A 17,303-nucleotide genomic window follows, 5' to 3' on the forward strand; every position below is an offset into this window, starting at 1 on the left:
TATTTACAGCCTCCTCCTTGGCTCTCTGTCTTGTGAAAAGATCTCAGTACCTTTCAGGAACAGACAACTGAAACTTGAGAAACAATCTGGCAGACTGTGAACGGAGCTCTCTAAAACCATGGAAAGGCCACCGTGTAGGCTCTCTGGAGTGTTGTAAAAGAGCCGTGAGACTGAAGTCAGAGTCTGCGCTTTAGTCACAAAAAAATATTTAAGCTTCATGCTAAATGTTGCTAGTTGAGATGGTTCCAGAGGATGCATGGAAAAGCTGGTTTTTATTACTTTTACATTTCATTGTCACGCTTAATGTCATCTATTCTTTGGAAGCCAGTATTAATACACATATTTTATCACTTCACTTAAGGTTTCTGTGGCTTTAATAAGTCTCTTTGAAACTCTGCTGCTGAGTTATCTAAGCTACAAGGTAAGTACTTCCAGTTACTTTTAGGCATAATTCATCACAAAATGTAACTGAGTTAAATGTTTCAATATAAAATCCATGTGCCTGCATTTGTGCCCAATGGAGGTACAAGCAGGAAGTTGAGAAAAACACACATGTACAGGACAGCATATTGTCACAGGCAGCCCTGTGCATATTTCCCAAATTTATGAGCAAATGCTAATATATAGAGAGTGGAAGTCAGAAATGAAATTTTCACTTTTTCCATTGTCCTCTAGCACATTGTAATTTGAAAACACATTCTCAAAAGTGACCTTCATTTTCGGAAGTGCGCAGATTTTTATGTCTGTCCATAGTGCACAGATTTATATGTCTATCCATAATGCAATGGACATGATTCTCATTGATGTCAAACTGTAGCTACTCAGTATCTATAACTCAAGTTTTAGGCCTCTAAAACCACACACCAAAAACTTAGGCCAAGATAGGACTTTCTTTAAAAAAAAAAAACAAAACAAAACCCAACTAAAAAATGGGAACCTCCATACTTATTCATCTCTCTGATGCTATTGGAACACCCTTGTAAAATGCCTTGAAATCATCTGATGTGAATACATTTGTGTATTTGCATTCTCCTTAAAAAGTTATATTTTCCTAATATTTTAATTTTCTTCATTACATTTTGTTCTGTGCTATCCTAGTGAGTTTTAGGTACTCTGCGTTTTTAGTGTCTTCAGGAGACCAATACTAAAATCACTTATCAAAGTAAATATGAAAAGACTTGGTTTCTAAAGCTAAAAATATCTTGAAGCATATATTCAGTAGCTCTCAGAGCCACCACTGAAGTGCGAGAGTTGTACTTTAGTGTGCTTATCAAGTGATTATGGCATAAATGTTTTCCCTAGCGCCCAATATTGCTAAAAGGCTTAAAACTGTCTGCTGCCTAAAAATTATTCTTCTTAATCCTTTTAGCATATACTATTTAGGTGTTGGGGGTTACAAATGAAAACCAATTATAGGTAGAAGCAATCAAAAATTAACACATCTAATACCAAAACAGTAACGAGCAATCACAATTTATACTCTTCCTGAGTTTATTGAGCAGCATTTTATCCCTATCCATTCTCCTTGTGGCCTGCGTCAATTTCAGTGAGTACAGAAGATGAGAGAAATATTGACAAGTCAGCCCCCAGAAGTCACTTATTAGTGTGCAATGGGTGTAAAGGTCTATTATGCTGATTTGCTGCATATACCTGTCATTGAGGCAATTTTATGATGGCTCTATTTCCACTCCCCGTAACGGAATAAGAGTAATGTAAGGAAGAATATAGTACTGAAATGCACTTTGGCAATCCACCTCATGCAAACACCTCCTTCCCTCTGGCCCTGTCCTCTTAGTTACAATCTGGAAATGTCATGATAGAGCCATTTACTTCAGTTTTACACAAGTCTCTGGAAGACAAGGCGGCTGATATTTCGCCCACTGTAAGGCCCTTCTGCAAAGCCAGGATGACTGAAAGAGTGTTGGTTCATGTAAATCTGTGACAGATTACTTATATCATGCCAACATTTCTAAAGCTCTTACAGCGTAGGCACAAGTCAGGACAAGCCAGGAAGAAAACAAGAAAAATATGATTGTGTTTGCATTTGTGTGCACATTGCTAAGATTTCAAAAACCTGTAAAATAAATAAAGCAGTCATTTCAGAGAATACTCCAAGGAATTTACCTTTCTGATACCTGGTTGAGGACATATGAGGAATGATTCAACATGCAGAATAGTAAGAACATAACACTGTGTCACACTACTAGGATACATTGAATTTGCATCTTTTTGTTGCTTCTATATGGGGAGGAATGCAAAAACTGTAGCACTGTATTACACTGCTGATCACTTGAGTCCAAGAATAAAGAATTTACAATCTGCATTCTCACAGCTTAACCCATATACATGAGGGTTTGCCCTTGGCCAAAATTCTGGAAGACATCTACATTAGAAATTTCCATTGCCAAAATTCATCACAGACATCTGGCAATCCTACTATGTCTCTGGCGCACAGGCAGTCTTAGCTGCTTTTATCAGTACCATACATTCTCACTGCAAAAGGCAGTTCTGCAGAAGACACAATGCATTTTTATGTGGAAGCCAGAATCTTTCAGCTGGACAGATCACTAAGTACGTGGCGCACCTTCGCGCAGGCATTTAGCCTGCACAAGTAAATTCTGTGACATTTCTATATTGCAGAAAAGAAAGCTCTTAACAGTAAAAATGAAAAAATTAGTGAAAACACAGAATGGGGCAGCTGGGTAAATCACATTTTCTTTTGATTTTACTATTCCTAGAAATAAAACCTTAGCTTACAGTTTCATGATTTCACTTCTGTTTACAGGGCTGCTTATCACATAAAATATTTAAGATTATTCAAATCAGTCTAACTCTCTCCAATTAAAATTACATGGAAGACTAATCCTTGCCCCATACTTATATCTTCCAGATGTGAACAAGTAAAAATAGGAAAAGACTTTTACATGCTATGGAGCTTGTATTTAACATTCAGTGGTTATATTGGATAGTTATTTTACCAGGAAAGATTAATATGTCGTTGCAACTGAAAATATAATGCTGTACTGTGAATTCTTGTATTATTCCCATATATGCACTACATTGTTATTGCATTACCTATGATGGAGTTTTGATATACAGAGTTAGAAAAGCTGTAAGTCACTGAATTTTAAATACCTGATTTTAAAAATGTATGGATTTTCATCCCAACATTTAATCATTCACAGTCACTGCTCAGGTGTGGAAAAGAAATAGTATTTTCCCCATCCTGTAACTTGCGGTAAGCAGATTAAAAGATCAGTACCACTTTCATTGAAATACGTGGAAAGACGTCGTAATTTCATGTAAGCAAGATCAAGTTTCAGAAAGCCCTGAAATGTACTGAAGTGTTTGTGGCAGAAATACAGAACTTTGTTCTGGTAGTCCTAACTGAAATATTAAACACTAGATTATCTTCCTTACTTCTCTCTCCAGAACAGTTGAGAAAGAGAAAATATAAAGTAAAGATAAAAGAAGACAAATGCAGAGGAATGAAGGACTCACTATAGAATAATGCTATCTTTCCCAAACTTAACTGCATTCCTCTTTTTAATACTTAATAAGTTAGTATCTTAACAGCAGATTAGAATTAATAAAAAGTAATATCCAGACCTCTGTGACTAACATGCAGAGGCTAATGAAACAAGAGAAAACAAGCTGTTTATTTTCCTTTGAAAAATACAAGATATTTGCATTCCTCTTTTGCTTTATATTTTGCTACAAAGTTCTATCAGAAGGTTGTACAGACAATGAGTCATCATTCATAACAAATGTGAGTATGGGCTACACGGTAGTCACCTGTGCACAGAGGTAATCAAAACACTAGGTTTGATGGGAAGATCTTCTGAGCAGGGCATGTCCTTTAGATATATGTCTCTGCAACTCCTACACTGCACTAGGGCTTTGTCTCTACTTTTTAGACACTATAAGACAATAAGCATTAAGGTAAGGAGAACTTTGGCACGATCAAAAGCTAAAGCATTCCAACAGAGGATTTTAAAGATTTAAAGGCTTCTAAGAAAAAGAAGTAGAAATAGTTGTAGATAAAAGACTATCCAGCAGGGTAGTCTGCTACTTCTATGAAAAGTCACTGAAAACTGAGAATTATTAAAAAGATAAATTCCTTAGGACAGGAACCTTATCTCCTTATCTGTGTGTCAGTGTGCATGTAAAAATCAAAGTAAACTAACCTTCCAAGAACGAAAAAGTAGAAACAGAATGTCTGTGTATGATTCCAAGGTACCTAAAAATGCAATAGAAGAAAACAGGAACATGTTATTAGCTGAAAAAAAATGAAAACTTAATTTAATGATGCTCTTCATTAGCTGAGAGAATGAGTTGACTAGTTAACGCAATTAGAATTCATCATTTGAGCTGTCTTACTAACTAGGTCATAGCAAGGAAATACATGGTCATATGGAAACAGAGAACTGCTCAAGTGAATATATATAGATTTAAAAGTATATATTTTTACCTGTGAGGTACATTATGATAAGCAGTAAGAAAAAATAGGCCAGAGTGGTTCTGTATTCTATATTCACATTTCACATATGTGTTTAAATCTGAGATGAATGATCTTCCTGAAATTCAGCTAGTGGGAAAGACTCCATATGTGGCATTGGAATATTGCATATATTTCTCATCAGAACTGTATGTAAGCCTGCTGTGACATGGTGGTTTTTTCTTCCTTTTCTTTGAAGGGAAATATCTGGGAACAAATTCTGAGAATACCTTTTCTCCTGGAAATAATTAATGCTGTCCCTTTCATCATCACGGTAAACACATTTGGATTAATACATTTTCTTACTGCACTGTTGCAGCTGCACAAATACCCTTAATTTTTATTGAAGTAAATTTGAATCTTATATGGATGACAAATTTGTGCCTGTGGGAACAGAAAGTTGTAAACAAGAAGAAGATAGGTTGTTTCTTGAATGAAGTAATAATACAGATCACTTGGCTTACCCTCCCCGGTAGGGGACAAACAAAATCAAAACACTCCAACTTAAGCTATAGCACAATCAATAAGATAAACCAGCTACATATAAAAATCTAAGAATCTCTGAAAACTGTCTGTCCTTATTTTATCAGTTTATCTTAAATACAGTTAATCACAAAGGAAGAAAAGATAGTATTTAAAACCATATCTCACACTAGAAACACATTAATAGGAAGTATTTTTCCCAAGTGTTTCATTGTTCATTGCTGCTTAAATAGAAAAGCTCTATTCTTGATTAGAAAAGCTTTTCATGAATTTGTTAATTTTTCTTTCAGATTTTCTGGCCAGTCCTAAGAAACCTGTTTATTCCTGTATTTTTAAATTGTTGGCTGGCAAAGCATGCTTTAGAGAATATGATTGTAAGTATGACAAAGGAAATAACTGTTTTAGAGTTTTCAGGCTTTTTTAGTACATTGTCTTTAGTAGGACGTTGTCAGTAGACTCCATTGACCAACTTTAATAGGAAGCCAACCAGATCTGTATTTAGATTATACAAATGGGAAAGCATTGCTAAAATGCTTTCGGCATCAAAATTAGAAAAAATGAAGACATCAAGTGAAATCTCAATTAGCAAAAATTGTTACTGTGCCAATAAGGGAAAGTTGGAATGGCTGGATCTTTTGCTATCTTCCATTCATACACAATTGCAGGGAACTCAATGCCTTAATTGGTCCTTGCAGCCTGTAATTTGTGAGCTAGACATGAGCAGACAGACCTTAAGGCAGCTTAGAATAGTATCAGAATTGTGCCAGGATGAACAAAGAACTAGTTAAATTATCACAGAATCACAGCTGGCTCTTTTGCACCCTTCTGTATGATCAGCAAATTCCAAGTGCATTTGAATGACTGCATTTTATCAGGGCACTAGATAATTCTTCTATAGAATCAGCTCATGCCTTATTAATTAAAAACCCAAATTAACACCTGTTTTCCATTAATACAGAATGATCTTCACAGAGCTATCCAACGTACACAGTCTGCAATGTTTAACCAAGTCCTCATTTTAATATCTACCTTACTCTGTCTTATCTTCACTTGGTAAGTGGCCAAAACCCCTTTGTTTTTATTATATATATTGGCTTTTCTTCTTTACTACATGGTGATAAAACAGGCATTGTGGAAATCATGCACTGAAATAAAGATAGAAATATACTTGCAATGAAAGTGTTAACTAGCACCTGGTACTACTGAGATCCTGATACACTGGGTTTGGAAACAGAATGCGCATGAATGGGAAAGGGAATCATTCTCACTCTAATGAAGGAAATAGAGATGATGCAAAAACACAGGAGAAAGGAGTGGGGGAAAATTCACATATGTACCAAGAGTACAATCTCAGCAGAAAAGTCACTCAAATTTGAAGAGTACCAACAGAAGTACCCATACTAAGGTCACCTTCCTCTGACTGGTGTGACAGACAGAAAAAAATAGGCCAGATCTCAGCCTTGTCACTGATGACCAAGTCAGGTTCCCATAAGGAGTATAGGTGACAGCTGCGAATAATCTAGATTTTAGAAATGAGTGGATGGTAGGTTCAAAAACCAAAATGTGTTACTCTGAAGAACTTTTTGCTGCAAGACCTTGAAAACTTAAATTTATAGGAGTTTGGGGAGTATGGAAAAAAATCTGTTGAGCGCATTAAATATAAACATACTTGGTTAATGAAGAATGTTTGTGTTACAAGACAGTGCACAAGGGGGCAGTGAATAGAGATGATTCTGTGCGGAAAGGTTGCCACCTGTATTTCTTTTGCCAGACAGGATGAATTTGGGTCAGCACACTGATGAAGTTTGGTCTGTCATTTTGGAGACAGTGATTTGATTTTCTCTTACTTTATTCCTCTAGCTTGTTTTTCTGATAACCACTGTTATGAGATGCCTAACCCTTTCGGTAATAACAGTGTAATATAATACACGGCCATTTCCAGTCTTGTCCCTCTCTGTCCTTTATTCAAGAAGAGGAGTTTTTTCAGCCACTGGCTAAACAAATGGTACCAATTTTACCCTTTGTCTTATGGCGAAACAGCTGCATAATGACAGATCCTCCCGGTTCTAAACAGTAACTATTTTTTGTGAGACTAAATTTCCTATTGAATATTATGTCCCTTTAAGAGGAAATTTTACATGAACAAGGACTAAAATACTTAAACCAGAATGTATAAAATTCTGTCACTCTAGCTCTTGAACATGTTATAATATTATAATGAACATATTAACTGGTTATAATTTTAGTTTTAAATTTTTTTGTAATACAGAGCTCTCTTGAGTACATATGCCTTCATCTTTTTTACTAACCTACCTCAATATTTTACTGAACTGCTGAACAAAATATATATCCAGTTCTCATTGCAGTAAGCTAGTTAACAAGAGTCTTTTGAAAGAACTCGCTGTGATGATCCCTGGTTGAATAAGGTATGGAAACTGCAGCTAAACAGAACATCATGCTCACCCACCAGGCATTTTGATAACTGACAGTAAAACATGCAGAAAATGGCAAGCTCACCTACAGTAATTATGTCTGGTCCCAACAGCCGTGGAGAGCAGCTCATTATAGATCATTATATACTGACCTAGTACTGACCCTGTTAGACCGCAAAATAAGCTAAATAGGATGAAGACACCCAGTAATGCAATAACTAAGGAAATGAAGTACTTTTGGAATAAGAATAGTTGTTCAAACATCTGTGGCTTGCCTAAGACTGGAGTTCTGTGTAGGCAATTATTGCTATTGCTTATACGAACACACATAATGGCATTTTTACACTTTTTTGCTCATCTATGTATGATTTTGTATTACAGAGTATATTTTAAGAATATCTAAAAAATTTTCTGTAAATCATCAAAATCAATTAGCTTAATATCTTTGATTATGTTACATCTGTGGTGAATTTGAGACAGCGTTTCATTTTAAGAGACATCATTTAGAGCTTACATGAGTTTCTTCATGCTGAGAGGAGCAAGGTCCATTTCTGGATCTGTCCTCTTAAGGGTGGCTTTCATCAGGCTGATCTTTCACATTTTCTGCAACAGGAAGCAGTAACCATGTCTGTTCCCCCCAAACATATATGGGAGCCAGCACTAGACTTATCCATATATGTAGTGGGGCACAAGACAAAAAAATTTTGAGCTAGCACTCTTTTGTTTTCATAATCATGTTTTGGTTACATTTAGAGATACTGCCTTGGTCCATGAAGTACCATAAATTCAGTAAAGCAAAATTAATAACCCTAGATTAGTAGCTTGAATAGGCTGCCTACAGTTTCAGAGCACTTTCCCTGTAGAGTTTGTTCAGCACCATGGGGACATACTCATGGTGGGATTTTGGCGCCACCATCCTCACCATGCTCTCCTGCTGACCAATGACTTTCAGGCACTGTATGGATTAAATTATAACAACACAGCCCTTCTTAGTTATTGGTTGACAGGCTTGATTTTACCATCTGCTTCAACAGGAACACTGGCTTCTCAGCACTTCTGAAGTCAATATAACTTTACAACACAGGGTTCTGTTCAAAACCATGCTTTTTTATCAGACACATAGAAAGAGGTGGCACGCAGCTTCGTATGGGGATCACACCATTTTGTAAGAAGTGTGAAGCCCAGAACGACTCCTCTTTCTACTTCCATTTTTCACCACTTCAGTTAGACTGATGCACTGAGAAACTGCAGCAAAAGTGCTTTCTTACTGCTTCAAGTGAGACTGAAACCTTTTGTAAGTCTTTTGATGGTCATTTCTGTGAGAAAACCAAATTAATGCTGAAACATAACTACCTTCCAGGGATTAGTTCATAGAATCATAGAACGGTTTGGGTGGGAAGGAACCTTAAAGATTATCTAGTTCCAACCCCCCTGCTATGGGCAGGGACACCTTCCACTAGACCAGGTTGCTCAAAGCCCTGTCCAACCTGACCTTGAACACTTCCAGGGATCCACAGGTTCTCTGGGCAACCTGTTTCAGTGTCTCATCTCCGTCACAGTAAAGAACTTCTTCCTAATATATAATCTAAATATATAATCTCTTTCAGTTTAAAGCCATTACCCCTTGTTCTTTAATGAATTTTTCAGAATTTTGGGTACATTTTTAACATATTTAAAAGTAGATTTTTGCTGAGGTGTGAAAGAGATGCTTTCTTCCTTGTGCAATAACAGAAACCCGTAGTTCTGTAGAGTACAAAATAGTCAGGTATGTACAAGGATACAGGAGCTGACATGCCTCCACTGATAATTCTGAAAGTACAATTTTGCTGCTGAATGTATATTATAGGATCTTTTCTGAAAGCTTGTGTGTTTACAGAGTAAAAGGATATTTATATCAGAAGATACTTATATCTGATTTTTGTATGGATGCAAGTTCAGTGAGCAGGAATGTGCCTCTGCCATCTATCTGTCTAGTCAGAACTGAAATTATGCTCTCTCGAAAGTGGAGGAAGTGTTCAGTCCAAGTCACTTAGAATTGCCTCAGCACAGCCAGGATGCTGGGGAAGAACCTGGTTGGACCTCCTGGTCTCCTGATGATTTACAATGGTGGGAGAAAATTTGATATGTCTGTGCCCAGCACATTCTTACTTGTTCTTCCAGTGTGTAGAAAACAGAATTGCATTTGTTACCATTTGACTGTCATTTTTCAACAGAAATTTACTTTAAAGATCAGTTTGAGGGATCTATGCACAATAGCTACAAGAAAACAACATATTAATAGAAAACATTTTTTAAAAATGATAAATGCATAAAAGGAGCTCTTCCTCATCAACTTTGCTCCTGTATACAAATATTTTCAAAATAACTTCTACCATAGCTAGAAGAAAACCCACAGCAAATTAATTCTGCCTCATGCATCATCAGCAAACCCATCAGTTATATCTCCACAGCAGAATCTTGTAAGTGGTGGTTACATATGTAGATGCATTCCAACTTATAACTCAGCTTTCAGATGAAAAGTTAAAAAAAATAAAATTAAATAAATCTAATGTTTACAGCTAGTTGCCTAATCTCACAATTTTTAGATGTCATTATTCAAGCTGTCCTTTGCACTCAGAATATAATGGGAAAAAGGCTCCTTTTGTATTTTTGTATACAGTTGACAATTTTTTAACATTATTACAGAATAAACAGCAATCACAAACCAATTTATTTTCTTTTATTTTCTTCTATTCTACTCTTTCATTTTTGATGATAATTGTTTATACATCTAGGGGTAGTACTCATTTGTAGATCAACAAATTCATATGACCAGCTGTATGTATCTGTAGCTTACAGATTACATACAAGCATTTTTTCTCTTTTCTTTTGATTTCAAAGACAGATTAAACTATCCAATAATTTTTCTTTCTTTAAATACCTCAGTGGCCTCCCAACCAGAGCAATTATACAACATACTAAAAGCTGTGTATTCCTATGACTGTTCAGCAGTTACAATTGATAGAGTTCTAGTGAAATTTACAGACTTAGTCAAAGTATATGTTATGTCATTTAGCTAATGGATGTTTTCACTTGTTTGTCAAATGGAATACTAATTATTTCTGTAAACTGTACAAGAAGACGAATAACAGTGAATGACTATTTCAGGCATTTTTCTGTGACACAGTGAATCATCTATTAAGAGTTATTTTGCTTTTAAAATCAGTATTAGTCATATATCATCAGTGTAGAATGATTAGCTTGTGAAAAAGGTGGCTACAAACTAAGATGGACATGTATTTTTTTCCATACTGAAGACTAAGAATTCTGCACAGATTTTGCTTATGTCTTCATTGAAAGCTCACTGAGGTCAATCTGATAATTCTTTTTACCCTTCAGGGCTTTCAACATCAGAAAATTGGGATGTTTCCACACACCAATTTACAGAAGAAACAAAGTATGCCAGTACTGTACGCTCAATGTCAATTACTCAGTCGATATTCTTGTCTGGGGGAAACAGTATGAATAAGTTGCTTGTAAGGATGAAAACAAATCCAGACAATCTAGTCCAAACAAGACACATCAAGACCTTCAGATTTGGAACACTATCTTATAGAAAAATACCAACCGAACAAAAATGGATTAATCCCATGTAATGTTAAGTGTAAATAAGGCATCTCAATGCTCCATTTCCCTTCATTATCAATAAGCAGAGACAGACATCTCAGAGCGCAGTTCAGATTCAGAGGGAACTAAATCGCCACATGGAGGCCTGTGCTGCTTTGCCCTTCTGTGTTGATAATATCAGGAGTTTGCAATGGCAGTTCTCCAAGAAAGATGCCTAGCATTAATTAGGATGAATTTGAAGAGTGTTGGCGGATTACGTAATGTAGAATAAAATGTGGTTTTTTGGGTCTACAGTTCTCTCTATGATTTGTGTTTTGTTGTACTCAGTGCTCAGGCCCAATCTTAGTTTATTTAGAGAGATTTTCTGCATTCAAAAATAGCACAATTCAACTTTGATTCTGTCATTCAGCTTGATCAGATCCAATGATTCTAAAGTGATAAAGCACTTGAAGTCTCAGGATCTTACAGACTAAACAGGAGTTGCAGAATTTAAATCTCAGAATATTATAGAACATTAATTGAAAGTTCTAAGTAACTGTAAATAATACAAAGTAAATTATTCAATTATGACAAGAATCCCACAGAGTCTTAAAATAATAGCAGTTGAGCTTTTCTTTCTCTGAAATAAAGCAGATCTGTTAGGAACTTGCTTGTTTCAAACAAAGGATCTCTATTTTCCATTTTGAAATATTCCCATGCAGTGCTCTCCAAACATAAACAAATAGATCTAGAAGTAGGCCAGTTAGCACATATAAGTACCTTCCACATCCATTGTACCAGCTTCCCCTCTACCCTTGGTCCTGCTTCTCAATTTCTGGCATCACGGCAGTGTGTATGGATAGTTTTCCTGTGGGTGTATACAATTAGAATTGAGGTCTACTTCAAACACTAATGCTTCCTTAAGTGATGGAACAATGAGAAGGTTGTGCAGCCTCTGGAAGGTCAGTAACAAAACATTTGAAATATCCATTTATTATTTGCAAACAAATAATGTATAAATTCAATTAAAGTTTTTCTGAATGATTGCCTTCTGGGAAAAACCGTGTGTCTGAACACAAGGACAATGTTTTCGTCAACTCTGGCAGGAGAAAAATATATCGCATAGAGTTTATCTTTCCTTATGTATAGAGATTTTTAAAGGTGGCTTTGCTAAAATCTGCTGTAAAAGCAGCATGTGAAAAGTCTTGCCACTAATAGTTGTCAATCTAGATTGTTTAAATGAAACAAATTCAGATAAAACTCTTATTGTTTCTAGTCGAATATGGATTTATGGGATGGGCCACACCTTTTTCACCTTTGCTAGCACTGGGATCATTTGCGTACATCCATGTTATTAGTACTTACGGGCCAAAGCCTTTGAGAAGGCTTAATGAGAAAATGTAATGAAAAGTTACAATGACAAGTAATAAAAACCCCAACTTACTTCTTGCATTAATGCCTTTTCTTATCTTTACACAACTATTGTGTTGTGACAACACAGGAATATTACCATATACAAATCTATTCTTTTTCTTTTATTTTTCCTTTGATTGATAGCATGGTATTTGTCATAATATGTTTTTTAAAATATTTTTACATTTTTTAAGCTCAAGAGTTCAGATCTTAAAAAGCTTTGGGTGACTGCTGCTTAAAGAGTATAGGATAAGGACTTATACTACTGAAAAATTGGTTAGTTGTTTGTGAAAGGCAGAACAGAAATCATGTCTATTACAGGGAGAGCAGAAGTATTAAAGCCCAATCAGAAGTCTTTTTGGCGACCCATCAAACATGGTTTCTATGGAAACCTAGATAATTATACAGTGATTTTCATGCTATTTTAGTTATTAATTTGGTAGTGACATAATATTTCCTTTGTTAATCTTTTTAGATGTTTCTACATAGTTATTTCCAAAATAATTAGGTCAGCATCTTTCCCATACTACATGCAGGGAAGTCTTTGTGCAGCTGATGTAATAGAACATTTAAAACTAGACACAGACACCAGTGAAATAAATAATAATTTGAATAGCCTGTTTAATGTGGTCCATGGAACAAGGTCATAAAGGTTAGAGTTCAATCTAAATTATCTTTTAAGTGTGAGATATACATTTGTAGTCATCTTGTCATCTTCTAAAAATTAAAAATAATCAAAGACTAAATGGTAGCTCAGAAAGCTGCCCTTCACAAAGCCTCATCAAAATGAAGTGTCAGCAACAGATTATTTATAAGCAAATCCTCCTAGTTTTTTAATATGCATAGAAATAATAAATTAAGGAAGTAAACAATAGGATTGAGAGATTTCTGTTGTTTTATTGCACCCTGGAAGATGAGTCAGGGCTTCAGGTACTAGTGATCTTTTCAAGTTACAATCAGGACTTCCCTTATTTTCTAGCACAGGTTGCAGATCATTTATTAACCTGAAAATCAGTAGGTCCAAACTGAATTTAGATAAAGATTGGCAAAGTTAAATTTGAATTAGAAAGACAAATAAACTTATCCATGTTTTTTGTTCTCTGTTGTTGTACCGCACAATATTTTAATATTTCATATAGTATGTAACTCTACATTATAGGTCATTTTTTTCTGCAACAGAAGGTACTGAGAATTCAGTAATCAGAATACGCATATTTAACTAAAGTGTATAAATAGATTCAAAACCAAACTCCTCCTCAAGAAGGAGACAGAATGTCTCTCAGGCTCTTTCCCAATATTTTCCCCAATAAGTATCTCTCAGATAGCAAATGCTGTTAATACTCACAATAATCTTGACAACTTTTCATTAAAGATGCATTGAGAACATTCAGGATACACAGTATTTTGCAAAATATTATGCACTATAAAAATGCGATTGGGAGAACAATTTTTCAGCTTTTATTGTCATAACAGCTTGTAATACAGTAAAAATATTATTAAATACCATGACAAGCAAAGGTTGTTCTGACAGCAAAGACAAATAACCATTATGAAAGGAGGAAAAAAAGTAAATTGTTTTGAGTCTTATAACATTCGGATTGTTAGAAACACAACTCTAAAACACTGCATCTCCATAGCATCCTTGCTTTAGCAATCATAGTTTGAATTTTGTAGGAGATAAATAAAATCAAGCTATTGCTACTATTAACTGATTATGGCTTGCCAACACGTGTAAAACAACTCATAAAATTCCTCAAAGTTACTCTAAATGCAATCCTGTCCGTGTTCTTTTGCAGGAACAACACAGAATGGCTATAAAGAATATGTAAATTCTTAATAAATTAAAAATTAAATTAGCAAAGCCTGCTTTAATTTTCTGTGTCATGTTTCTGTACATAGGGACAGAATTGGGGCCACAACATATAATTCTGTAATTGTCTTGTGAACCCCATGATAGAATAAAGGGGGATTTTGTGAAAATCTAGAAATGATTATCCAAAAAGCAAGGAAATAAGGAACGTCAAAGAGAAATATAATGCTGTATTCTGTTACATAAAAAAAAAGCCCCCAAACCATATTTTATTATGTGCAATATGCATTTGAGATATGTATGTCTTCAAAAGTATCAGCACTTGAAAAACATCCGCAGAAAAGAAGAGAAAAAGCTTTTGGGGATTGAGACATAGGGAGCTATGGAGGTAAACTCAACAGGCATGCAAAGACATGCAAATCACTAGGATGTGGGCTCTCTAGTAAGCTTTCCCTTGGTTTATAAACACACATGCACAGATACACCACAGGCTTGTAAGTAGGTATCTTGTGTGAAAATGTAAATGTTACTTATGCAAACTATACATGTTACCTTCAGAACAGATCTGGAATACAACCAGTCTTCAGGTTGTGAAATACTGTATCATCATAGTGGTAAAAGAAATCTTAGGTTTTGCTTTGATTTTGGGAGGACTTCAATAAAAGCAGGTAAATTTCCCTTAAAAGGGGCAATTGTATATATATAATAAGTGTTAAAAAACTGTTTTCCATGTCTTTCATTACAGGAGGGCATTATGTTTCCCATGCTTTGTTTTACCTTTGCAGTAAAAAGAAAAACCTGGTACTCACATGCTGCCTTTGAGAATGTTATATCACTTTGGACAGTAGCAGATAGAATGCCATGTGTAACAATGGATGACTAATTACGTTGAGGATGTTTCTTCACCATTTAAAATTCCATGCCTGGCAGCAAACCATCATCACTCACAATTCCTGGCTCCAAAATGAAGTTGTCGTTAACATGCAGACTTCAAAGAAAAAAAAAAAAAAAAGTCTTTCATTGACTGATTCATTAGGCTGACAAACTATTTTACTTCACTAAAATTTAGTGTTTATGGTAGTTGCTAACACATTTAACTATATTATTAGATGCCACCAGTTATTCTGGTTCCCTAATGAGCAGTAATTCATTATGCCGATTTGTGATCAACATAACTCTTCAGTGATTTGTTCACTTTTATTGTTTGTTTCGTATTCCAACTGTATTTTAAGGATGTGAAGTTTAGCAAAGTTCATATCTCAAAACAGAAGGTGAAGAGTTACAAAAAGATGTTGATACGATTTTGGCCATACCAACAGAAATTGGCATCAGCCACCAGGAATTACTCACTCACACACTGTTTGTATTAGGCATAACTTTACAGAATATTGAAAAGACATCTCAGAGGCTTTGGCAGAGCTAGGGATGTGATGTGAGATGATCTAAAAAGAAGACAGATTTTAGTGCATTTACAATGGATTTTAAAAGAAAAAAAAAATCTCATTTTCCTCTTCTGTATACTTGCTATTCCATTAGAAATCACTGTAATGTTTAGACAGATGTTTTCAAACAGGTGAAGACTAGAGGTGCAGTCATGCGAACATAGTATCACATTTGAGTGATAAACAAATACATGTAAAAGTCAAATGTCCATGGTTTCCTCCAACTCACCTGTTTGTGATATTCTGTCCATTAGCAATAGAGGCCCCATCCCCCATGCCAGAGCTGTCACATGCCAAAATCACTTACTGTGCTTAAATAAAGAAAGTAGAGAATTAAATGTATGATTCATTATGAAAATGTTACTTGTAAACTCAATCTCTGATAATTGCTTGTGGACTTCAACAAAAGTCTTTACCAAAACATACAAGTACAACTATTTAATAGTCACAACTCTTAAATGTCAACTTGATGTCAAAGAGTGTTAAAGATTAAATGGTGTCCCAGCTTCAATACATTTGTATTTCTAGCACTGTTAGCAGATACTGCTTTCCATTCTCCCTCTCCCCCACAAAGTAGAAGTCTGTAAATAAAGATCCTTTAGGGTATAATCCAAATAAGCAGCACTTTGATTAATGGGTTCTGTACTTCCATTGGCAATTAAAACCTTCTCCTAAAATAGGTTAAAAATAGTAATTTATATTGGGTTTTGTTATCTTTCAACCACAGTGAAATATCTAGCCGTATACTTGTAAAATAACTCAAATTTAAGCTTAAAGTTGAATATATGCTCCTATTCTTTGCAAAAACATAGCTGGGTTTTTTATGCTTATGTAAGTTCTAAATTTTGGCAATATATATGAGAAATTATATTACTGTATATTACAGTGGAGTGCATGAGTCACAGCAATAAGAAAAAAAAATTGGTATTCATTTAGTAAACACTTAAGTAGAAACCATGGGTTGACTTTGCAGACTGAAAACTTAACAACAGGCTCGAAACCAAATTGTCAGTTCCTTTGGGCACAGAATACCGTCGTAATTACATTCCACAGCAAAGCAGTAGGTTTACTAATACATTATAAAAGGAGTAGGATGAGGCTATTTAAAGCTGTCCAATACAGTATGGTCTCCTGTAATTGCCTGCATTCTTCTGCTTTGCTTAGCTCTACTGCAGCTTCCATACACCCCTTTGGATCTTGTACTCTTTTTTTCAGCAAACTTCTACTCATCATGAGCCTACAAATAGCATCCTAAAAAGACAGAGGCTGGACATCAGTGCAGTTGTCTTGAGACTGTCCATACAGCCACTCATTTAACCAGCTTGATAGACACTACCTTGTAAAGCAGCAACAGAGTGTATGCTTCCATTTTGCTCACTGCCTGTTTGAACAATCTTTCTCTGTCTTAAGAGAAATATGGAATGTAGCAGCTAAATTGACATACTAATAGAAATGCACACTCACAGGATTTATTTCTGTTGCCCAAATCCATCAAACCCCACTGGCAACCGGCAGACATAGCTGTGTAGTTACTGGTCAGATTTCCTCACCACTGTTGCTTAGACTGCAGTCATCCTTGCATTTAATAATCAGTCTATCCCTTGTCACTGTCCTTCACAATCTCAAGGGTACTCCATGAA

General features: G+C 35.4%; 1 protein-coding gene and 1 long non-coding RNA gene across 13 annotated transcripts in view; one reads left to right on the forward strand and one right to left on the reverse strand.

Moving 5' to 3' along the window:
- KCNT2 (potassium sodium-activated channel subfamily T member 2) overlaps window positions 1-17,303 on the forward strand; it is a 141,549-nt gene that overhangs the window by 47,247 nt on the left and 76,999 nt on the right. For all 12 annotated transcript variants that reach the window (XR_003992526.1, XR_003992527.1, XM_030493971.1 and 9 more), the window contains exons 6-9: window positions 362-421; window positions 4,698-4,772; window positions 5,272-5,355; window positions 5,940-6,034. Coding sequence is in view for 10 of the 12 variants with exons in the window: in XM_030493971.1 (XP_030349831.1) it covers window positions 362-421; window positions 4,698-4,772; window positions 5,272-5,355; window positions 5,940-6,034 (314 nt within the window). In the remaining 2 variants the exon portion in view is untranslated. The remainder of the gene's footprint in view (window positions 1-361; window positions 422-4,697; window positions 4,773-5,271; window positions 5,356-5,939; window positions 6,035-17,303) is intronic.
- LOC115611282 lies at window positions 11,803-15,974 on the reverse strand. Its single transcript, XR_003992529.1, has 3 exons — window positions 15,893-15,974; window positions 15,031-15,209; window positions 11,803-11,866 (listed from the first exon to the last, which is right to left on the reverse strand). It is a non-coding gene; the product is annotated as an uncharacterized LOC115611282 (long non-coding RNA).

The sequence above is a fragment of the Strigops habroptila genome, chromosome 8 (assembly GCF_004027225.2).
Source record: "Strigops habroptila isolate Jane chromosome 8, bStrHab1.2.pri, whole genome shotgun sequence".
Taxonomy (NCBI): Eukaryota; Metazoa; Chordata; class Aves; order Psittaciformes; family Psittacidae; genus Strigops; species Strigops habroptila.